This window comes from Ochotona curzoniae, unplaced genomic scaffold (assembly GCF_017591425.1).
Source record: "Ochotona curzoniae isolate NIBS_2020 unplaced genomic scaffold, NIBS_Ocur_1.0 contig_2210, whole genome shotgun sequence".
Classification (NCBI taxonomy): Eukaryota; Metazoa; Chordata; class Mammalia; order Lagomorpha; family Ochotonidae; genus Ochotona; species Ochotona curzoniae.
The window spans coordinates 2,997,500-3,023,259 of NW_024465369.1; the positions used below are offsets into that span (position 1 = coordinate 2,997,500).

The 25,760-nt window shown below is 37.0% G+C and overlaps 1 protein-coding gene and 1 pseudogene across 3 annotated transcripts in view; one reads left to right on the plus strand and one right to left on the minus strand.

Annotated features, from left to right (window-relative positions):
- ZRANB3 (zinc finger RANBP2-type containing 3) overlaps positions 1–25,760 on the minus strand; it is a 219,011-nt gene that overhangs the window by 81,976 nt on the left and 111,275 nt on the right. For all 3 annotated transcript variants that reach the window (XM_040971500.1, XM_040971502.1, XM_040971501.1), the window contains 3 exons: positions 22,606–22,691; positions 6,144–6,315; positions 4,706–4,822 (listed from right to left, as the gene is read on the minus strand). In XM_040971500.1, the coding sequence (XP_040827434.1) occupies positions 4,706–4,822; positions 6,144–6,315; positions 22,606–22,691 (375 nt within the window). The remainder of the gene's footprint in view (positions 1–4,705; positions 4,823–6,143; positions 6,316–22,605; positions 22,692–25,760) is intronic.
- Positions 7,065–20,034, plus strand: LOC121150786 (annotated as a pseudogene).

Genomic DNA, 25,760 nt, shown 5'->3' on the forward strand with positions numbered 1-25,760 from the left:
TCTGGGCACCAAAGAAACCCTTTTCTTTCTCAATGCATGGAACAAACCTCAATCTAGATAAATAATCAAGAAATCCAGAATCTATCTTATCTTTGCCCTCCATACTTATTCACCAACATGTATTGATTACACCGTCTTAATATCTTTTCAATTATTCCTTTATTTCCAATTAACATGTGGGGACTGTTATTGCCTTGGTCTCGATCACTAGCATTATTAATTCAGATTAACAGGATTGTATCCTAAATGGATTCTCTTCCTGTAAACTTATTTTCAATTAATTTTTGTGCATGTCTAGAGTTAACTCTTATTCATTTTAAAAAATATTTATTTATTTTTCTTGGAAAGGCAGATTTACAGAGAGAAGGAGATAGAAAGATTTTCCATCTGCTTGTTCACTCCCAAAGTGGCTACAATGGCCAGAAATGAGTTGATCCAAAGCCAGGAGCCAGGAGCTTCTTCTGAGTCTCCCATACAAGTGCAGGATTCCAAGGCCTTGGGCCATCCTCTACTGCTTTTCCAAGCCACTAGCAGGGATCTGCATGTGAAATGGAATAATGCCCATATGGGATCCTAGTACGTGCATGGTGAGGATTTAGCCACTTGGTCATTGCACCACGCCCTACGGTTCACTCTTCTACAACACAAACATGATCGTTGCATTCCACTGTGGCTGGGCCTGAAACCTAAGCACTCCTGGGATAAATGATAAACTGCGACCATGACCTTAATGATTGGTTCAGAAGCTTCCAGCCCAGTTCCCGTCAGATTCACTGCTTCCTAATCTATGTTTCAATCATTCTGTCTTCCTTTCCTAAACACTATTTCTGGTTAATCTTTGTGAGTTTGCACATGCTGGTTTTTATCTGCTGGAAACACATTCTACCAGCTCCACCTCTTTTTCTAATACCTCCATTGTTGGTTGACCAGGTCTTGTTTGTTTCTTGGGATGTCTTTCCTCCACCCCAAGTCTGACCCAGGTATCTTCTCTGCATGTGCTGCCCTATGATTCTGTTTTGAAACATTAAATATGTTTCACTGTAGTTAAATAAACTACAGAGATGGCAAGTTCCTTGAGAGGTAGATACTAGTCCTGCTTACTTGTTCCTTACCATCTTGCCACACAGTAAGAAAATATTTGGTGAGTAAATTCATATGCACTTCAATCAGTACTATGTATGCACAAAGAACATTATAACCAAACTGTAATCTGTTGTATTTAAAGTAGATTTACAATATGGCTTAGGAGAACTCTGAAACACATCCTGTAACAAAAACAATCTTAAACAAACACAGTAGATAACTATCTATCTCTTGCAATTTACCTGATTATAATGCAGGTAAATTGTTATTTACAGTTACAGACTTAAACTATTAAATACCAATATTTCTGGGAAAGTGTATTATATTTCATTTTTAGGAATGCCATGAACTATTTACCTCTGGCTGCAACTCAGCATTAGAAGTACCCAGTTTCAGTTTATGTAAGTAGTTGGGGACAGAGTTGTAACATGGCGGGGGGGGAGGGGGGGATCAAAAAATTACCAAAGATTCAAGGGACATAAAATGGCAGGACTGGTGTTCTGTAGTCATTAATATTTGAGAACTAACCCAATTCTGGAAACACTGACTTTTCCTGTCTTTTTCTTTCCTTTGAGGACCTGAGGAATTGTTGCCAAGTTCTTACTGGTTATCAACATATCTGATTTCCCACCAGGGTTTCTTCCAACAAACAAGAATGATCTAAAAAGATCTCATGTATTCACATTCTTTTCCCTTAAGCAAGGATTCTGTAGTCAGTATAATTAATACCAAGTACAAAGAAAGCTAAGTAAGCAAACAAATAAGCAAAACACAAGATAGTCATTAACTTCAGGAAAAACAATAGTTTTCACAGAAAAGAAACGTGATTATAGCTCAACTGTGAAATGTTTGACAGAGTCATTATGCAGGAAACAATGAACACTGATCAAACCAAATTATAATATGGAAAAATGGAGCAGAGGGAAATACCTTGCAAATACTTTGCATCAATTTGTGTCTTTTGTTTTGATTTTCACAATAGCAACTTCATATATCATACTGTTTTTAGATTTAAAAGTTTTAAACCTCATTTAAAAGAGATTTAAAGTTTTGAACCTCATTTTGTTTCTTTTTAAGTTTGTGATATTTATAACCTAGCTTATACATGATCCCATCCAAAGGTTAGTAATATTTTTATGCGCAGGTCTGACAAAGTTTTACAATTTTAACTCTTATCTGTGACTCACTTCAAGTTAATTTTTTATGTACAGACAGAAAGCTTGTACTTGGTGCTTCACTCCCATATGCCGACAACAGCAGCCTAGAACTCTATCCAAGTCTATCAGGACTCAAGTGCCTGAGCCAACATCTGCGCTTTAGCAGTAAACTGGACTGGAATCTTAAGAAAACTCAAACCAGTCAATCTGAAATCAGACGCAGGCATGCCAAAGGGTGCCTGCCCCTTTTAATTGCTGCCCCTAACACCTGGGCCCAAGTTAATTGTTTTTCCTCTCTTGTGAAAAGCAGAGTTATAGTGAGGAGAGGAGAAATCTTCATTCTAGATTCTTTCTTCAAACACCTGTAACAGCCAGCGCAAAGCCAAATCAGAAGCTTGGAACTTCATCCAATTTTTCCATGTGGGTGGCAGGTACCCAAGTGTTTGAATCATCATCTGTTGTTTCCCAGGATACATTAGAAGGAAGGTGGAGTGTCAACTTCCTGTTAATGGCCTGGTAAAACAGTGAAGATGGACCAAGTGATTGGGCCCCCGCTACTCATGTGAAAAAATTTTAAGGCATAAAAAAGAAAAAAATTACACACTGAATTGTTTGAAAATTAAAACTTCTGTTCTTTGAAAGACAATAATCAGAAAATAAAAAAACAGAATCTATAGAGACAGAAGAAATACTTGCAAAAGATAGGTAATAGATATATACATACAGTTTATTTTCAAAATAGAATCCTTATACTACAACATAAAGAGAATAACACATGAAAATTTGCTCAAAAGCATTAGTTATTAGAGAAATGTAAATTAAACACCACAATGTGATACCACCAAACATCCACAAGAATGATTAAACTTAAAAATATGACAATACCAGTTGCTAACAAAGATGATGAATAAATATAGCTCTCATTTAATGCAACTGAAATGCAAAAGGGCATAGTTACTTTGAAGAACAAACAGTAGTATTTTTATGAAATTAAACCAACACTTCATTTAGGAACTAGCAGTCTCACCCCTGGGCATTTGTCCAAGGAAAATATCAACATGTTTGTACAAGGATATCTTTAAATGATTACATTACTTTTATTCATGATAGTTCAAACTGGAATACTGCAAAACGTCTATTACCTTGTGACAGAACAGAAAAAATAGTAATAGTTCCACATAGAAGATACAAAGGTAGCAATCAAAAGGAAAACAGTAGTGACACATGGAACACATCTCTCATGTGGTTGCTGGGGTTTAAACATTTGGGCTATCCCTGCTGCTCTCCCAGGCACATTGGCAGGGACCTGAATTGGAAGTGCAGCAGTCAGTGGCTTCACCCTTTAGCCACAGCACCCACTTCAATGAGGTTTCTTAAAAACTAGAAATAAGGGCTCGGCGGCATGGCCTAGGGCTATAGTCCTCACCTTGAACGCACCAGGATCCCATATAGGTGCCGGTTCTAATCCCGGCAGTTCCACTTCCCATCCAGCTCCCTGCTTGTGCCCCAGGAAAGCAATCAAGCACAACCCAAAGCCTTGGGACCCTGCACCCACGTGGGAGACCTAGAGGAGGCTCCTGGCTCCTGGCTTCAGATTGGCGCAGCACTGGACATTGCGGTCACTTGGGAAGTGAATCATCAGACGGAGGATCTTCCTCTCTGTCTCTCATCCTCTTTATATATCTGACTTTGCAATACAGATAAATCTTTAAAAAAAATCTAGAAATAAGATTGTCATTTGATCTAGCAATCAAACACTGGGTATATACACAGAAGACAGGAACACAGTGAATCAAAGAGCTACCTGCACCAGCACCATTCACAATACTCAAAACAGTAATAAATCAAGGTGTCCAGGATATATCTGCACTGTAGAATATCATTCAGCTATAAAAAAGAATATAATTCTACCAGCAGCAGCAAAATGAACACAAATGGAGGACATCATTTTGGGTGAAATAAGCCAGACTCCTGAAGACAAATAAAGCAAATTTCTCCTTATATGTGGGAGCTAAATCTTAAGACAAACAAAAAGAAATGCCTGTAAGCTATTACAAAGACTAAAAAAAAAAAAAAAAGGCAAGGGAAGGAGAGTGGAAAGCAGGAAGGGCTATTATCATCTTCTTAGAGCCTATGTATAAACCACATTGAATATGTTGAAAACTAAGTAAAAATTAAAATAATAAAAAATGAATATATGCTGGTCTTCTAAAGGAAAAAGAATAAGCTATAACACTATGTTCCCTCATCAAAGAATACTATATATTGGAAATAATCAATATGTAGATAGATGTAGCGATTATTTATCATATTATGTACCTTGGATGTCTGAATTTTACCAAAATAGTTTAAAAATAATAAAGAAATGTTGGGAAAATATATGTAATCTGCTTACTGGAAAACATCAAAATACACTGAATGGTTTTATGAATACAAACAAATCATGAGGGCTCAGTGATGAGTACCTTGGCAATAGCAGTTTGCTTATATATGCGAGTGATCAACCCCATGAGAGACACTGGGGTATCTGAATTTGGAGATTTCATTAATCTTTCCCACTCTTCAAAGCTGGTATTCAATTCCTACATGGAAAAAAATAACACTGTTTAGGAATAAAGCACAAAGAACCAAATAATCAATGCCATTATGAATCATGTCCTACATTTTTATTTTCTGAACAGAAAAGTATTTTAAAAAATATCAGCATGTTCTCCGAGGAACATCATCAGGCTAGAGTTAAATCAGTGACGTGTTCGTGCCAATTAATGAAACTAACATCAAATTATAGGTGAAAACAGAACTCTTTGGTAGCATCACAAATTAGTTATGGCTTCCTTTCTAAAGAGAAATATATACATAAGTGTTCATCTAAAAGCAAAAAACAAAGAGGAAGAGGAAAACAGACAGAAATCTTCCATCTGTTGGGTACCCCATAAAAGCTACGGGTTGGTGAGGCTAAAACCAGGAGCCAAGAAATCCACCCAATTTCCCATTCAGGAAGCAGGGACTCACAGAGATGAGCCCTCACCAGCTGCTTCCCAGGCACATGCACTGGGAGCTGGAAGCATTAAGGAGACACTTTACCTGTGGCTCCACAAGGCCTGCCCCAAGGAGAAATATTTTTTAAAGTGAAAACACACATTTAAACACATAAGAAAGCCATGAAATGTCATGAAAATATATATCTTAGCAAAGTATCTTTAGAAAACATATGGCAAAAATAAAAACATATGATTTTACTTAAAGAAGCACAAAGAATAGGCCATTTTAGCTAAACATAAGTACAATATAATCATATATTGACTGTCCATTTTATTTTCAAATGTGCAATAATAAAATCAGATCAATCTTATTTTAGAAATAGCACATTGATCCATGTTCACAAAATGCTTGCTCTCTACGCTCTCAAGATAAAAGAATTTAAAAAAGCTTCTTATGCATAAAGTCATGTCAGAGAATACATAAGCATTATAATCCAAAATATACATACAGAGAGAAGGATCATGTTAAACATACATGTAGAACAGTTTCACCCGTTTGTCTGGAAGACAGCTGTTCACACTTTAAAAATGCTACTGCAAGTAACAAAATTTCCCTCGCTAAGGAAAGGGTTTCATGTCCTATAGATATTTAGGATTCTTAATACCAAATCTTCAGTGAAGTATCTTTTTTCTACATTCATCACAAATAATCTGAATAATCACTAGAATATTCTATCTGCTCACATATTTCATGACTAAAGTTAAATTCTTCCTGCAATGACACAAAAGCAATTCATCTGCTCTATTCATTAAGCCTATTTTAAGAAAGGATTTTCCTCCTGTGAAATGTGAAATATGTACAATCTTTAATGATACAATTTTAAAATATTTAAAGATTTCTAATCAAACCGTGGGTTCTTACTTTGGCTGCTGCTGATGGAAGGTCAAATGGAATACGCTGTCTGATTTTAGGGGGCAACTGGGTTAAAACTTCACTCTTTAATCTTCTAATCATTATATTACTTAGCAGTTGGTGAAGCTCATTAAGATTTGATGCCCCTCTATAATCCCACTGGGATCTTCTACCATAGTATCTGTTAATATAAAGAAAAAACATTTAGCATAGCTGAATATTAGAATAATAAAACATCTCACTCAGTATTTATTTCCTTTCAATTAGAACGCATCATGACACTATTTTCATTGTTATTGACTATTTTCATTTCTGAAAAAAACAAGGGAAAAAAGTGAAAGATTCTCAGTATTAGTCATAATCCTGGGGAAAATATTTGTTGAGAACAGGCCAGATAAATCATATTTATATTTTAGAATACACAATTGTAACTAAAGGGCATAACTGTAGACATTTACCAAAGCACCGATAACTACCAAATATATGCTTTAGGAAAATAAACTACATGCTAAAGAAGGAGATGATGTGACTCCATTTATGTGATGTTCAAAACCGGGCAACTGTAAACGACAGAGCTGTTTGGAGCTCTCAGCGGAAGGCACCGTGGTGGTCACACTGCAGGGGGAGAGGAGACTGACTGGCAGAGCCTTCAGAGCGAGGATCTGTGAGCTCCAGTGATGCTTAACGTCTGAACATGCTGTTCAGGATTGATCCGCTGATCAATTTAGTTCATTAAACTGCAGAGCTATGTATTAAGTTCTACATATGCCTTACATTTCACAAAAAAAAAGAATAAAATAAAAAATAAAAACTAGTCTCAAAAGTTCATTCAGATAAATTAATGCAAGCCAGGGTGAACTGATGACTCTAAGGGCATAAAGGTCATTGCAAATGGGTGCTACTGGTATTTTGGGTAAACTACACGACAGTATGGTTAGTAGCTCCAGCCCAAAGTGTAAGTGAATTGCACTTTTACCAGCTAATCTTCTTAATTACCCAAGACATCCACAAACATCCTTCATGCCCTCTAGGAGTTCATATTATATCCAACTGAATTGTTTAGCATAGCAGATTGATTTCTTAGTGGTCTCTTCTTCCTTTGAAATCAATGGACTGACAGTAAAGGAATTTTTAAAAAGACACGAATTTATTGTGAAACAACGAGAGAAGGCATTAGAAGATAAGTGATTTTAAGAAATGTTTAGAAGGCAAAATTCAGAGAGACTTGTGGTGACTTGGGGTGGGGGAGTGGGGGGGACACAGATGCTATAGCTTCAAAAACGGCTTGTCCTCCAAGACCACTGAGAAGATCAGGAGTTGGAAGCGGCCACTCTGCTAAACTCCGCAACCGACTTTTAGCCAGAGGGCTACCTACTGCATTTAGCTGCCTGTTTAAATTTCAGTATTACATCTTTTAAAGAATTCAGTAAAGCAATACCTACACACAGTTGAAAGAGCAAAGAGAGGACTTTCACACAATGAGGATCAATAAGCTCCAGCTGTGCTCCACCTGCCCTGCTTCAAACTGAGAACAGATATACTACACAGGCAAAACAGAAATCCGCAACCAGGAACAAACACAAGATAAATGTCTCTGTGACCCAGAAACAGGACCCAAATGTAAAGAAGAGAACAGGGTCAAAGCTATGAATCTGCTTATTTACATCTAAGAACAGGCAGTGGGAGTCAACAATTCAGGGTTGCAGTGATAAAGCATTTTGGTACAGTTTTAGATACATCATGAATTTTCCGGGAATCATAAATGTTGTGAGCTGAAAGGGATTCTGCACTTTGCTTTGTTTGGAACTCAACAATGTCCCACTTTGGAATCCCATGCCACCAACACTAAAACACTGCAGTAGTTGAAATGCAAAAATGCACAGCTCTAATAGCTTGAATTTCTATGAGGTTCATAATGATTCAACAAATTCCACATTCATCTTATGGTTCACATTTTTCCCAGTTAACAATTCTGAAATTCAAAGATGGGTATTGGCTAAATTGCAGTGGTTTTTCTTTGGGTGGCTTGTAAAATAACAGTGCATATTACAATCAATGGAATCTTTAATTCAACTCATAATTTAAATATATTTGTTTTATTCTAATTTAAAATTTTCTAGCAGAGTAGCTCTTTTCTATCAGTTTCCACAGGAAAGAACATATTTCTATTAGTTTCCTTAATTTTTCTCCTCATCTATCTTATGCAGGGTTCTATTTATTTTCTTAAAGTTAGAGGTGCACAAAAATGACTATACCTGTGGTTTTCATATCATTATAATTAGGGCAGCATTACACACCACTTACTGTGAAAGGGGGGCATTAGGTTCACAGCATTAGGAAAAAGTCATCTACAACATGACTGCCTTCCTCATGCTCAAGTACAGCTGTTGCAATATACACACATATACACATATGACTAAGTTCTGGAGGAAACCCGAGACTATTCGAAGCTAGTAGCCTGGCACCTCCTCCAGATCTCCCAAGTAGATTCAGAGTCCTCCAGTCATAAATAGAGTCATCCCAGGTCATAAGTAGAGACTGGATTGGAAGTGCAACAGCTGGGACATGACTTGGCACCCATATGGAATACTTGCATCATAGGGTAGAGGATTAGCTTATTCAGCCATGGCGCCAGCCCCAATCATGTTTTAAAAGTGTTTTTACTAACATCTATTTGGTATTAGCTTATGATGATCAAATAAAAGTTTATGGCAAAAACCATGCATGCAACACACACATTCAAGAGTCAATACTTGACTAACAGTCTCTTCTTCCCATCCTCAACTCCTGCCAATTGCTGATCTATTTTTTGCCACTGTAGTTTTGAACATTCTAGAATGTTATACATTTAGATTCATATAGTATGTATAACTTTGAATCTTATTTCTTTCACTTGGCACAATGCATTTGGAATTCCTATATATTATTGGTTGAATTAGGAGTTCATTCCTTTTTTATTGCTGAGTAACACATACATGGTAGAGCTGTATCATCACTTGTGCATTTACTTCAGCTGAAGGACAATTTGATCGGTTCTATTTTGATGCATCTACACAGCAAATGTATAACATTTTCATATAGGTCACTTGGTGAACTTTTTTTCACTTCTCTTGACTACATACCCCTGAAGGAGATTTCTATGTTGTATGGTAAGTGTATATTTAACTCTTTAACAAAATACTACCCTGTTTTCTAAAGTGGCTGAAGACTTTATAGCCCCACTAAGAATGTATGAAAGTTCCAGTTGAGCATGTGTTCATATACTTTACATTTTGTGCATTTTTTTAACTTAAAATTTTATTTCAGATGATGTTCACATAGTTGATCAGAGTGGGAAGGATCGAGGGTTATGGAAAAGTGGGTATAATTGTTGTTTCCAAATTTTCTACTTCCTCCTGTTTCTGTGAGAAATGGGACAAAAAGAGGAGAATCCACACCATCCCAGTACACTGGGATGGGGAATGGCCACCTGATATCAACCCAGGGTTCCTATGTGGCACACACGTGAAGGGTTCTGGCCAGGTAGTTTTGATAGTTCTGAAATGCTGTCAATCTCACTGATTCAAGGATGAGGAAATCCTTCCAATAGCCATTGGCTGACATACAGGACCTAAAGTGTCCATTTGCCCAGATATTTGCTGGGATAGTTGTCCAAATTGTTCTGTTCTTCTTCCTCTGCTACAGTACCAGATATACCCTGCAGGCTCCAGAAGGCTGCCATAACTTCCATGTGCATCAGGGCCTGACATCCACTACTCTGTCTTTCCCACTGAGGACGAGTTCTTACAGGTGGGCCTATGGACCTGGGCAAGGAGACCCAGAGCCCCACCAGATTTCTTGCCCCAGGGCTCACCATGTAGTCAGGCAAAGCACACAGGCCAGATGACTGGAACTCAGCTGGAATCCCTCCCTCCCACTCTCCTGGCCTCATGACCCATCACCCTTCACACAGGTGGATCCAGTGACCAGGGCCAGGACCTGTGCCCTGCGGGAACTCCATTCCAGGGGTTCAAACACTCTACACTCACCGTGAAGGAAGGCCCAGGGAACTGGGCCAGAACTCAGGTCCTGCTGGGCCACCTTCCTAGGGCTTCAAAGACGCAGGACCCACCATGCAGGTGGAGCCAGATGACCTGAGCTGCACTGGATCCCCTGCCCCTAGGGCTCACAGACCTGGTACCAGTGACGTGGGCCAGGTGACCCGAGCCTTGCCTGACCCCACGTGCCTGGGGCTCATGGACCCTCCAACCAACACCCATGCGGGCTAAGGGCCCAGAAATAAAAACTGCTTTGTTTAAAATCCATTTTTAAGGCAGAGCAACAGAGAATAGTGACAGAGGCAGAGAGAGAGAGAGATGTCTTCCACCAGCTGGTTCACATCTCAAATATTCACAAAAGGCAAGGCAATGTCAAACAGAAACCAGCAGTCTGGGACTCACTGTGGTATTCCCACATGGGCAACAGGGACCAAAAAGAGTGAGTCATCATGTACAGATTGCTGGGATGCACTGACAGAACAGTGAACTGCAAACAGCAGAGTTGGGACCTGAATTGGCATTCTAATATGAGACGTTGGTGTCACAAACTTCCCCAGACTCCTCTATATCATCTTAGGTGAGTGGTTAAATATTATGTTTAAATTATCACTGTTTTGGGCCAAATGTAGTAGCCTACTGGCTAATTTCCTTGCCTTGCATGCAACTGGATCCCATATGGGCACTGGTTCTAATCCCAGCAGCCCCTCTTCCCATTTAGTTCTGTGCTTGCCACCTGGGAAAGCAGTCGAGGATGGCCCAAAGCCTTGGGTTCCTGTACCCATGTGGGAGACCCAGAAGAGGCTTCAGGCCCAGGGCTTCAGATTGGCTCAGCACTAGCCATTGTGGCTGCTTGGAGAGTGAATCAACAGATGGATGATTCTTCTGTCTGTCTTTCCTCCTCTGTGTATATCTGCCTTTCAATCAAAAATAAATCCTTAAAAGAAAATTATCACTATTTTGAAGCTATTTAAAATATGTTCTTTTACTAATTTCTTTCTGAATACTTATGCAGACATCCATTTCATATTTATGCTGAATTTCGTAAATGTGTATAAATCTATCATACAAAATAAATACAAATAGATAATATAAGCATATATACACATGTAAATATATAACTTATTTCCTTCATCAAATATGAGACACCCATATAAGATGCCAGATGTTGGCAGAAACTTAGCCTTCTATACCAGGGCATTAAATATGGTATAAACCCCATTCATTTACTTTTCTTTATTCATACCAAACAAATGGTAGTCATGCTTAAAAAATTCATAGCTAAAGAATGGAGGACTCTTTTGCATTTAAAATCATGTAAATATGATGTCTACATAATGACATTTGAAAAGTTTCCAATGAAAAGCCATCCCTTTCTAGTCAACAAGTTCTTGTAAATCATCTGTGTACAGTCCAGCCATAAATATGAACGGACATTTAAGGATCAATATACACAGAGGAAACCTAATGCAATCAGCAATAGACAGAAAAAAAATCAGAGTAAATATATAATGTAGAGAATAGAGATACAGTTCAAAACTAAAGACCCCAAAATGATACCCTTGCCATGTAGCAACATATAATTATATTTTCTGAAACAAAAGATGATATTGCATCCAGAAATAGCAGGCTGTGAAAAAGGAATTGAGAGTAATAAAGAACTGTTAGCAGTTTAAAATATTTCAGCTTCTTCCTCTAGTTGACATAAAACTCAATAGAATTGTACAATAAGGATCTCAAGGCCAGTGCTATGACATAATACATGAAGTCTCCACAGGCATCCACATTGGCAACATTTAGAGTCCAGCTGCTCCACTTAGGATCCAGTTCCCTAATTTGCCTGAGAAAGTAGTGGAAGATGGCCCAAGTCTTTGGTTGTCTATACCTATTTTGGAGACCTGGATGAAGTTCCTGGCTTCATTCTGCTTGCCCGACCTCATTCTTGCCCAACCTCAGCCATTGTGGCGATTTGCAGAGTGAACTAGCAGATGGAACATCTCTCTAACTCATTCACTCTTACTCACTCACTAACTCACTCTTTCTCGCTTTTTGTAACTCTACCTTTCAAATAAATTAAGTAAAAATTTAAAGAGAGAGATTGCTTCTTGGCCTTTTGGCTAAGATCAAATGTAAAATTTAAAGAGAGAGAAAGAGAAATCTTCCCAAAAGGGACACAAAATTAAAATGCTTACAGGATTACCATGGAATTAATAAGAACTTCAGAAAGAGAGTAAAACAATGGAAAATAAAAAGTTAAATAATTCACAAACACGAGAACTCAAAGTTTGAGGCAGAAAGAGACTATTAATGCTCATCAAATGACTAAAAGGAAATCAAACCAAGGTTTATTGGCTATAAAATTAAAGAGTACAGATAACAGACAATCGTACAAGCTTCTAGTGAAGGGAGAAAACCAAATATATGTGACACATAAAAAGATCCCAAGTCAGGACAACACTATGATTCTTAAATGCAGTGGAACAATGGTTTTAGACATGCAGGAAAAATTATTTCCAGCACAAAAATCTATATACAGCTTCAGTCAAGTGATAGATTACCTATAAATTGACAAGACAGAATTCAAAACATTTTTCCACATGCTTTTCTTGGTATGCTAATGAGAAATACCTATCAAGAAAATTGGGATATATGACAAAAGAGAAAGAAAAGCAGAGAATGTACAAGACAATTCTGGAATATCTTGCTATAGTACTAAAAAAGAAACAATAAAAGGCAACTACTGCTCTGTCATAAGGACCACACTTTGACCATATAACAAAAGTAGGAAATCTGACCATTAATAAGGATAATAAATGAAACAGACTAAAACATAAGTTAGAAATAAAACCCCTCACATACTCAACAGATAAGGATAATCAGGGAACTACATAGCAGCTATAAAAGAAAAAGCATAAGAGCTGTGCACTAAAGAACATATATCACTATAGTAAAACACACACACACACAACCTAGCGAAATCAAATGAGTGGAAGAAGTCCCTGTTCAAGGAATGGAATATTTAAAATTATCAATATGCAAAATTTGGGGTCTGTGTTGTGGTACAGCAAGTTCACCTGCTGCCTATAGGACTAGCTTTCCACATTTGTGCCAGTTTGAGACCTGGCTGCTTCATTTCAAATCCAGCTCCATGCTAACACCTAGGAAAGTAGCAGAAGATGGTCCAAATGTCAGGCCTTGTTGAACTTAGTCTGGAGGACCAGACAGAGTTCTTGCACCCCAGTTCAGCCCAGGCTGAGCTTTACACATCGTGGTCATTCAGGGAGTAAATCAGCAAATGAAAATTTTCTGTCTTCCCCTTTCCATAACTCTGCCTTTCAAATAAATAAATAAATAAATTTTGAAAATGCAAAATTTCAAAATTAATAAACAGATTCAATATAATATCTATCAAAATTTCCAGATGGTTTCCTAGATAAATTAACAAATGGGCAAGAAAATTTATATACTAATGCAAAGGACTCAAAAGTGCCAAAACTACCTTGAAAAAGAACAAAGTTGGAGGAACCAAATAGATAGCAGTCTCAAAAACAAAAATTCCTTTAGACATCACTAGAGAATGCCAGCAAGGTGACTTCTTATTTTGAAAACTGATCATTAAGAAGTAAAGATCAGCATCTATCCTGCCTTTCCTAAAGAAAGGGAACCACTGAGGGTCCAAGTAATACCTAAGGAAGAGCTTTATTTTATGTAAACTATTAAACGAAGAAAGAATATTAGGATATTTAGGATATCATTCTGCAATGTCTAATAATTTAATAGATCATGTACTAAACATCAGCAGCTGCTAATTCACAAAAATACATGCTTCAGATATAATAGGACTCCTCAGGAAAAAAATCACCAAAATGCAGAATTAGTCAAAAATTTCAAGTCTCCAAATCTATATAGAAATACAGAAGACAGAAGGCTATTTTTTAAAAAGATCTATCTATTTATTTATTTATTTATTGAAAGGTAGACTGACAGAGAGAGAGACAGAGAGACAGATCCTTCATCTGCTGGTCCACGCTCCAAATGGTTGTAATGGCTAGACCTGGAAGCCAGGAGACAGACACCAGGAACTTCCTCCAGTTCTCTCTCATGGGTGCAGGGGTCCAAGGATTTGAGTCATGCTGCACTGCTTTTCAGGCCATAAGCCAGAAGCCGGATTGGAAGTGGAACAGCTGGGAGTAGAGCAGGTGCCCACTTGGGGTGCTGGTGTTTGTGGATGGAGAATTAGTCTGTTAAGCCAGCACTTTGGCATCCCAGAATGATATTTTAAAAAAACACCTTATGGATACCTACAAAATCTAGCTTAAAGAACCAATTCAGAGTCTCAAACAAATTTAAAAATAAATAATTAAAACAAGGAAATGGAAAAGAAGCCTGAACTGATGACACTTAAGAGAATGTTTCCATTTGTAATGTGTGAGCCTTAGTTGGGTACTGATTCAAACAAGGAAAATTTACTTTACAAAGCCAGACAAAAATGTAAAATTATGACATTCATAAGATGACTGGAAGTCTCAAGATTTACTAGCTTTTTCCATGATATTAGGAGTGTAGTGTTATTTTAATGTTTAGAGGTATAATATTGGTATTATGACTAATTGTTCTTAAAAAAAGAAACAGTCTTTACTACTTAGGTATTTCGGAAATAGGGACAAGGCATAAATAAATAAAACATACAGCATATTACTTGTTACTATAACACAATTATGGTCCTTTTCCTTTCCATTTGGATTGTTACAGAAACACACACATATGCATATTTTAACACTTCCCACTCCTATAACTCAAAAAAATCTACCTCTCTACTAAATGCCATTCCTTGACACTAGTTTTGCCCTGTGCAGCTACAAAGACAAAAGTATAATTCCTTTAAAAGATGACAGACCCTTAAATATTTAAAGTCTTTTCCCCCTGAGGAAATTCCTATAGGCTTCATAAGATCAGGTACTACATCTTACTCATCTTTGTACTGCCAGCAGCTTTGTAATAATGTTTTAAATATAGTAGGCAATCAATAACATCAGGCATTTGTGGAGCAGAATATGAAATTCTCTCATTATTCTGGTCATCTTTTCCCAGATATGTTTGCACTTGTTAAAACGATTCTTAAAATATGACTTTTAATTTCACTTCAGTTCTTTGCATTTGTCTCCAGTGACCTTCTAAAATCTGCTCCAACTGTTCTACTTCCATGGCTGGAATTCAATTTTGAAAAATAGCTCTACCAGGCAGTTTCAGACGTTACAGTCTTCTTACCCGATGCTTCTATACTGCTGTTTGTTCCAACACACTACATCTTTACTGTCTCATCAAGATACTGCAGTCAATTGCTCTACTTTCTGCACAGCATGGTATTCTTCCTGTCTTCACATTCTTCCTTGTTCTACTTTGACCTCTGAGACCATATATTTTGATCCCTCCAGGATAAGTTTCATACTCCCTCAGAAAAAGTATCATAAATTGGTAGAAATATTCAGTCTTTTATCAATCATACTAAAGTTTCATCCAGATCTGCCCCAGTCCACTGAGTGCTTGAGAGCAAATCGAACCTTGGACAAACCAGGATTCGCAAATCTCCTAAGTGTTACTAACAATCCTATCATGCTAATTTGGTTATCTGATTTCAAATTCCAGGAAATTTAAAACCAGGTTATCTTTCATCAAACTTTTATCTCTCTCATCTTTCATTTCTTGGAATATATGATTGTCCTTTAACCTAGAATACAAGTAAGCATCTTACTCATACATGGGATGCTTTTCCTTGCTTCTATGACTTGATTAGTGTGCTCAGCAATCTTTTGCCACAAATTATTTCTCTTTTCTTTTATGACATCCTTCACAACTGTGCCTATCTGTTTAGTGTTTGGCTTGAAATTCAGTGAAGACTGGGACCATGTAGGTCTTGCTTCCTAACACATATCCAGTGGTTACTATACAGAATGACATAGTAGCCACCATAAAAACAATTTTTGAATTAATTAAGTCAGGTCATACTCCAGCTGTAGCTTCTTCAATGAGTGAAACAGAACCATGTCTTATTCCAATTTAAATGAAGTTTATTCAAAATTAAAGGCCACTATAAATTGAACTACTTTCATACAAAACTGACTTTCTAAATATAAGTGTAGAATACATCCTATTAATTTTTACATACTTATTAACATTATTAACTGGTGCTCTCAGATTAGAATCATTTGCAAGTGGAATAGACATGATCTCAATTTAGTCATGGGTAGGAGCATTAAATGAGACAGTGCTGAGGACAAAGTCAGTGCAATTCCATAAGACACTTCTTGAAGCTGACAATGACCCACTAATCAACACTCTGTGGAAAGAGCTGTAAATACCTTTAATGTGCATTACCGCTTAGCATTTTCTCTCTAGTATAAATTTAGACAATTAATTTTAATTACAGGCAGAACTGGCACAAAATAGCATAAACAAAGACCAGAAAATTTGATGAACTAGGTAAATTACGACTGAGATGTTCTGGGTTATTCTTAATCTTTAAGCATACAATTGGAGGACATGCTTTCCCAAAGTGAATCTTTGGAGCATAGCTGCTGATAACAGGATGCTTGGTTGTGCTCTCATATTCTATGTAAAATAGTATTAAGATTTCTACTTTTTGAGGCTTTGTTAGTGCCAGCAAAAATGACACAAAAGCATTACAACCCCAGATACAGGGCAATGCATTTAACTGAACCCCGTGACTATACAATGACAAAGGGAACTGGGTGATCTCTCAAGTCTTTTGTGCTTCTAACAACTGGTCATTCAGTGTACTAATGATTGGCAACTGAATGTGCTGCCTCCTCCCAAACATATTTATATTTGTAGTTTCCCCTAAAAATAACCCAGTAAACTGAATGACATAAAGCATTTTGGATAAGAGGTGTTCTTGCCGAGTAAAACCTCTCTACATGCTTCTCAAATCATACCAGGTAGGGGTAACCTATACAGTGCCTTCTCTCCAAACAATATTTGCATTACTATGGTACCGTTTGCTATTTCTTAGGTATTGTATAAACTTTATTAAGATAAAATTATATTTTTGCTCAAACCTCCCTTAACTATATCTTCAGTATAGTCATGACATTTCAAATATAAAATATGGGTCTAGAACTGAATAACTAACCATAATTTGCATTCTGTAAAATTATAGTGTGAAAATGACACCTTCACAGAATCAAAACATTACGAGAAAAAATATCACATTCCACAGACTGACTTAAAATGCCAGGAAGTGCCTTAATCCGATTCAGACTCTACAGAATCACAGTGCTTTCAAGGTAAAGAAGTTGAAGGGATAAGAAAACTTCTGAAATGGAGCCTGGAAGGAACCATCTTTGGAGAAAATTATACTAATATGGAAATGCCTTTGATTAGAAAATACAAAACAGAATACAATTTTCATAGCGAGAGCTTCACAAATTTCATGTACCACCTGAAGTTACATCCAGTAACTCCATCAATTTGATACCTTCTGTAAATATACTAAATAAACAACTTCATCCATGTGCAGCAGTTACAAGGTAAGGACAAAACAGATCTAATATCCAATGACTGAATAAACACTATATTAGACATCAGGAAAAAGACTTGGAAAAGACAAATGTTTTGCTCTGAAGGAGCTGCTATATAGTGACTCATTTCAGTGAAGAACAAAATGAGGGGCACAATCCCTAACACACCCACCACATGCCACTGAAACCTGGTCCCTTTTAAATCTCCCATCTGCTTAATACCCACACTATGGATGGCTAAACAGTTGAACTCACAGAAATAAAGAGAGATTTTTTTCAGTGGCCTTGGTTTCCATAAAGAGGACCCAAACTTTCAGCTGGTCAGAGAACACCATGTTGACAATTCTGGGATTTCCAGAAAAAAAAAATGTGGATATAGTGTCTGTTTGTATGCATTAAAAAAAAAAAAAAAAAGGATAACACAATTTTCTGCAATTGCTTTTTCTTTCAATAATATACCTTGGAAATTATCTGTTATTAGTACCAGGAGATTTGTGTTACTCTTTTCTAAGATTGTATAATATCCATTGTATAGATGTACCATAACTTATTTAACAAGTCTCTTACTGATTTGCGCAATAGCAATGAATCTTATAACAAGCATGAGATTTTATTTATACACATATTTATATTTAACTTTATGGTTTGGTATATATATATATATATATATATATATGTTAGATATGAAGGACTTTCTAAAAGTTTGTAGAAATGAGATCAGAAGATGAATTTATTTTAGTACTATCCCTAGTTTGAGATCCATGCATGCTTTTTTCATTATATTCATTTTCTATGAAGTTCTTTCTTTAATTTTATTTTTATTAGAAAGGCACATTTACAGAGAAAAAGAGGCATAAAGAGTAAAATATTCCATCTGCTGGCTGCAATATCCAGAGCTCAGTCTATCTGAAGCCAGGCCCAGGAACTCCCTCTGGGTCTCCCAGGTGGGTACAAGTGCTCAAGGCTTTTGGCCATCCTCCACTGCTTTCTGAGGCCATAAGCAGGGACCTGGATGGGAAGGAGAGCAGCTGTGACATGAATCAGCATACATAGGAGATTCCAGGACTTATAGGGGAGGATTAGCCAATTCAGCCATCCTACCCGAACCTTGTTTGAAGTTCTACTTCTCAAACAGAGATTGAAAAATTCATAGCAGGAGCTGAAATATAGTTTTTAGCAGTATGATTCTAAAGACAAACAACAATCAAAACAATAGGTTTTGATTGGAATGAAGTGGAAATGGTTCATTCAAAAGTACAAGTATACTGGTCGGGGCAAAGGTAATAACAACAATTTGAGGGGATATTGAAGTTATTTTTATTGTTGAACTTCCAGATGGACAAAGCAAAATATTATCTGCTTATTCAGAGAGTGTTTTAAGAAAGTTACTGGCATTAGCAAGGAATTGGATTAGAAGTGATCTGTTGGGACATGGACAGACACCTCATCCTAATAAGTAGCTTAACTTGCTCTGCCACAAGGCAGCCTTGATATTGTTTTGAGCAACAATTTTGTATGCATAGAAAAATTCATTGGTAATCCAATAGGCTTCGCTGGGGGAGGAAGCAATAGAATGGGTTATCTTCATTTGAGTGGAGAAGGTGGAAAAGGCGGGAACATCTGAGTTGTAGCAGATAAAAAAGTGACTTTAAACACTGAAAGACACGTTTCCTCAGAAAAGCAATGTGGCTAGAGTAGGAAAAGGTTGAGTTAGTGCACTGAAAGGCTCCACACGAAAAGATCGTGAAATACATATACCTGTTGACATTGCAGTAACTGATGAAAATGGTAAAATTTTAGGAGAACGCAATAAAGAAGAGACCAGAATTCTGGTAGCTGAAGGGTGGCTTAGTGTTAAATTCCTTATATATTTCCTACCATTGAAAGAACAGAACTGAATAACTCAGTTTGATCTAAAACTTAAAGCTGTTATAGGCCTACTAGGATTCCTAAATGCTGGAAAACTATTTTAATTAAGTTGGGACTCATGCAGTGTCTGCAATTGTAGACTATGTATTAATAACACTAAAGCAGGATTATATACAGTAATTTCAAATGCATGGAGTTGACCTCAAGCACATAGAAGGAACTAGACATCTACCTTTTGGTTTTGGTATTTATGGCTCTCAGCTTTCATCTCAAACTCATGACAGAAGTGCCTTTGAGACAATTCTGCTTACAATAGAGATGGAGTTCCACAAAGTAGAACTTGAGACAAAACCTGCACTCCTGGTAGCTAACAGAATGAACTTGCCTGAAGACAAAATACATGAACTGATGAGCCAACTCCAGAAACCTAAATATTTTCAGCATTTATTTGAAAGAAACATAACCTGCAGACCTGTGGGTGACAGAGCTTAGAAACCTGTCCCAAGGAGAATCTGATAACCAGAAGCACAATGACCAAAAGCAAAAGAAGAGACAGAGGCACAAGGAATATTACTGAGGACTCATCAGCAAAGGGGCAAAACCCTTTGCTAACCTCAGAGTTCACTGAGGAAGACACTGAGAAAAATGGGGGATACAGAATTCAAAACACTTCTTATTAAGCTTCTTATCTGTGGGTGAGTCGCCCCAAGCCCCTGCCCTGCTGCTAGAGGGCGTGGCTCAAATCTAAACTTCCCCAAGGCCCCAGGTACAGCTTTTAGGACTACACCTGGAGTGTGACCTCCAACATGGCTAGAAGGTCAATGGAAATACAACTGGACCATGACCTCTGACATGACCAGAAGATCTAGGGAAACAAACATGTCATACAGCCAATTACAGTGTCTTTGGTGGGCGTGGGGTCTGCCTGAAGGCTCCCTCCTGCCCTCCACTTCCTTACCCTTTAAAAACTGTAACCCGTGTATAACAAAGCTGACATTCCTCACCAGCTTGTCTCCAGTGGTTCTTGCTGCCTAAGGCCACCTTCTACCTCACCCTCAGTGACCAAACCCTGAAACTTATCAACAATAACAATGATAAGCAAGTAAAGCAGGCATTCAAGGAATTCAAGGAGTATGTCACACTGAAAATGAATCAAATGAAAATTGATATATCAGAAATAAAGAATACAGTGGAGCAAATGAAAAGTACAATGGAGTCTCCAAAATAGAATGAAGGAGACAGAAGAAAGAATCTCAAAAATTAGAAAATATTTCCTCTCACTAGGGGGAAACAAACAAAAAGCTGGAAGCAGAGCTGGATCAGGCCAAAAAAAGTATTCAAGAATTGAAAGGCACTATTAAGAGGCCAAATAAAGAGTTATGGGAGTCCTAGAAGATGCAGAAAGAGAAGCTGGGTTTACAAATGTATTTAATGATAATAAAGAAAAATTTCCCCAATCTAGAGAACAACAGAGAAACAACCTAGAGAACAATCTAGAGAAACAATCTAGAGAAACAACATCCGTGAGTGGCACAAAACTCCCAACAGGCTTGACCAAAAGTGATCTTCACCAAGACACATGATCATCAAGCTCTCTTCAATTGAACATAAGGAAAAGATCCTTAAATGTGCACATGAAAAAAATCAATTGACATATAAAGGAATGCCAATTAAATTCACATGAGACCTCTCACAGGAAACTGTATAGTCAAGAAGAGAATGGAGCGACATTCTAAAAGCAGGATAACATACTCTGTAAAACTTTCCTTTGTTTTTGAAAATGAAATAAAATTCTTCCATGGTAAAGAAAAGCTCACAGAATTTACCTCTTCCAAATCTGCCCCACAAATGATACTTAAAGATGCTCTCTTGACAGAGGAAAAGAATAGCACCCACCAAAACCAAAGGCAAATGCAAAGAACATTTGCTAAATCAATGAACAACCCATTGCTAAAATGACAGGACCAAATCACCACCCATTCATATTAACCTTGAATGCAAATGGCTTAAACTCATCAATCAAATGTCATAGATTAGAAGACTGGATTAAAAAACAAAACCCATCTATTTGTTGCCTACAGGAGACATATCTCACCAACAAAGATGAAAGGAAACTATATCTCATAGATCTGATTTTTTTTGTTAGTTTCATCTTTCCAACAACATTTTCTTTTCAGTAGATTCTTCAATGACTTATAGATCATACAGCAGCATCATTTTCTTCTAGAAGGTTATTGATTTTCTTTTTTATTTCTTCAGCGACACATTAGTCATTCGGTAGCATGTTATTTAACTTCATGGTGTTGTTGATTTCTCTTTTTATTTCCTGTTGTTGGTTTTGTTTTGTGGCATTTCATTTAAGGGGATGTATAGTAATGGTATATGGAGACTATCATATGTAGTAGCATGTTATTTAACTTCATGGTATTGTAATTTCTATTTTTCTCCCTATTGTTGATTTTGTATTGTGGCTTTTTATTTAGTGGGATATATAGTAAATGTAATGGAGACTATCATATCCAAATGTAAGGATACAATGCAGTATGCATCTGTACTTTCAGACAAAGATGGACTCCCAATGAAACTGTTTACTATGTCTTGACAACAGCATACTGGACTATCTGGCATTGTTCATGTCCATAATGATGGACATATGACTGTGTATAAAGAACCATACTACAGTAATTATATAGGGGAACACCTTGGGGGGGGGGAAGGAGATAAGGGAAATCCCAGGGCCTATGGAACCTTATCATACAGTAATAATTATAAAAAGAAGCAAAATTTTAAAAAGAAGAAATTACATAATTTCAATATAATAACAAAAGAGCAAATAAAAATGAAATTGAAATCTCTGGCATTATGTATAACGTTCCTTAATTTTCTCTGTAGATTATTCACATAAACCTGAATAATTTCCAATATCTGTGCCACAAGTTTGAAAAGAACTGGAGAAAAGAATGACCAATAAAGTTTAATATTCACAATAAACATGCAAGAAAAAAAGCTATGGAAAATAGTTTCTTGTACCTGATATGTGCATTACAATATCTTTTGGCATAGTCAGTCCATGTTCCAAATTTTTGAGGGAAGAGTGCTTCAATCTGCATGAAAAGCTGAAACAATACAAGTTTGTTTAACATGTTGCAACTATTACTTTGTATATCTGTCTACTTTTTTATTTTTAGGGGCTATCAGACACATTTTCAGAAATAGAAAATGACTGGGGTTAAGGTTATGCTCTTTAATGTTTAATGAGTGTTACTATATTGGATTATCTCATTGAAATCTACTCACACATTAATAGTATCCTAAAATCTTTTCACTTTTACAACTCTGAAAGTCTGTCCAGAGTAGTATTTCATGGCTATTTTAAAATGGCTTTTGAAATAACAGCCTTATTGAGATACAGCTTACATACCATAAGGTTCACACAGTATATAATTCAGCGACTTACTATATTCACAAGAATGTACATCAATCACCAGTCTCTAATTCTGGAATATTTCATTAATTCCATACCCAATAGCTGTCACTGTCCATTTTTTTCTCCCCTCAAATTCTGGCAACTACTAATCAATGCTCTCTCCTCATGAACGTGCTTGTTCTGTATGTTTCATTTGAACAGAATCATACAACATACAGTCTTTTGTATCTGGCTTTCATGTTGTATTGTGTTTTAATGCATTTTGCTGCACATACAGTCCTTCATTTCTTTTTGTGTTCTAACACTATTCCAGGGCAGAGATGTATTAATAAATTCATAACTATTTTACTGGTTTTCTGTTTTCAGTATCATGAATAATGCTATCGAGTATATTCTTAGGAATGGAATTATCACAATGTTTTAAGGAACTGCGGAAGTATTTTTCAAAGCAATTTTGGTGGTTCACATTTTTATTCTTCTACTTTTTATTACTGTAACTAAACCTCTGAGGAAGGATACTTATAAAGAAAACATATTTATTTAGCTCAGGTTTTGGATGCCAAAAGTAGAAAATTTGGCAACTCCAGTGGTTCAGATTCTAGTGGAAATCTCATGGGAGACACCATCATGGCAGTAGTGTGAGAGGCAATGAGTAATCACATCACCAAGCCAAATAGGATTGAGTCTCACATTCACTTTACCACTGCAAGGACTAAGCTTCCAGCATGAAGCTTTAAATAAAGGATACAATCAAATTCATGTATACATCATAACAACACCCTTTTAATACTAACACATACTCCTAAATATACAATGAGTCAAAGAAAAAGTCAAAAGGCAAATTAGCAAAGACTCTGATGTAATGAAATTACAGACAAAGTATTAACACTGACTCAGGAAGAAAAACACAATTTGAATGGACATATATCCGGTAAAGATATCACATAAAAGCCAAAAGCTAGCCACAAAGAAAAGTCAACACCCATACAGTTCCACTACTGAATTATACCAAACATTAAAAAAAGAATACTAATATTCCAGAATTTTTTTTCAAAAAGCAGAAGAGGATCGATCAACTCAGTTTGCAGGGCCAGTATTACCTTGATTCCAAAGTAAAAAAACAAATCAATCAAAAAAAAGCTTCAGACCAATATAGCTTATGAAAACAGAATACAATAATCTTCAACACAGCATTTTCCTCCCTAATCAAACACCATATAAAAATAATTATACACCAAGCCCAGTGAGAATCACCCCAAGAAAGCAAGGCTATTTCAAAACTCAAAAAACAAAGTAATGTAATATACCCTGATCAATAGAATAAAAAACAAAATCTACAAAACTGTTTCAGTAAAAGTAGAAAAAGCCTTACAAAATTCATCTCCTACAAGTAATCAATGAATAAACAAGGGATAGAAAAGCAATACCTTAACCTGATTTTTAAAAGGTAAGAAAACCCATGGATAGTCTAGAATGAAAGGTTAAATGCTTTCTCTCTGATTAGGAAACTGGGGATAAACTGCTGTATACAAGGAGCTGTGGCATTTCCATCTTTATTTTAGTTTACTTTTATTATATGTGTAATTTTATTTTTTTCTTCTTTCCTCTACTTGCTAGGTCATAATACCTTTTTTGTTGTTGTTTTTTTAAAGATTTATTTGTTTATTGGAAAGTCAGATGTATAGAGAGGAGGAGAGACAGAGAGGAAGATCTTCTGTCCAATGATTCACTCCCCAAGTGAACGCAACCGCCAGTACTGCGCTGATCCGAAGCCAGGAGCTAGGAACCTCTTCCAGGTCTCCCATATGAGTGCAGGATCACAAGGCTTTGGGCCGTCCTCGACTGCTTTTCCAGGCCACAAGCAGGGAGCTGGATGGGAAGTGGAGCTGCTGGGATAAGAACCGGTGCCTATATGGGATCCCCGCACATTCAAGGCGAGGACATTAGCTGCTAGGCCACGCTGCCGGGCCCTAGGTCAAAATATCTTTCAATATTGAAAACTGAAGGTTGTTACAGTGAAGTGAACAATATGCTACTGTAGTAGTCTGTGAAAAAATAATGAGGGGGGAAATGGGGAAGGAAGAAGGTGAGGGTAAAACCCCTATGCTTTTAAATCTGTATGATGAAAAATGTGAAATCTATTCATTTCATATAAAAATAAGAACTTAGGGCCCAGCGGCGTGGCCTAGCGGCTAAAGTCCTCGCCTTGAACGCGCCGGAATCCCATATGGGTGCCAGTTCTAATCTCAGTGGCCCCACTTCCTATCCAGCTCCCTGCTTGTGGCCTGGGAAAGCAGTCAAGGACAGCCCAAAGCTTTGGGACCCTGCACACGTGTGGGAGACCCGGAAGAAGTTCCTGGGTCCTGGCTTCGGATTGGCATAGCATTGGCCATTGCGCTCACTTGGGGAATGAAGCATTGGATGGAAGATCTTCCTCTCTGTCTCTCCTCCTCTCTGTATATCTGACTTTCCAATAAATAAGTGAATCTTTTAAATAAAATAAGAATGTAAAATGTATACATATATGTTTATATATTTAAAAAATGTTTCTCCCGAAGAGAGATCCTTATTAGGATCTCTTATTAGGATTCTGATCCTTATTAGGATCAGAATAAGGATGCCTGCTCTTGGTATTGCCACTCAACACTGTAGTGAAGGTAACTGTAATCAGGTAGAAACATGAAATAGAAATGATTAAATCGGAAAGGAAGAAATGCAACCATCCCTATGGATAGGACATGACTCTCTGTAAAGAGAA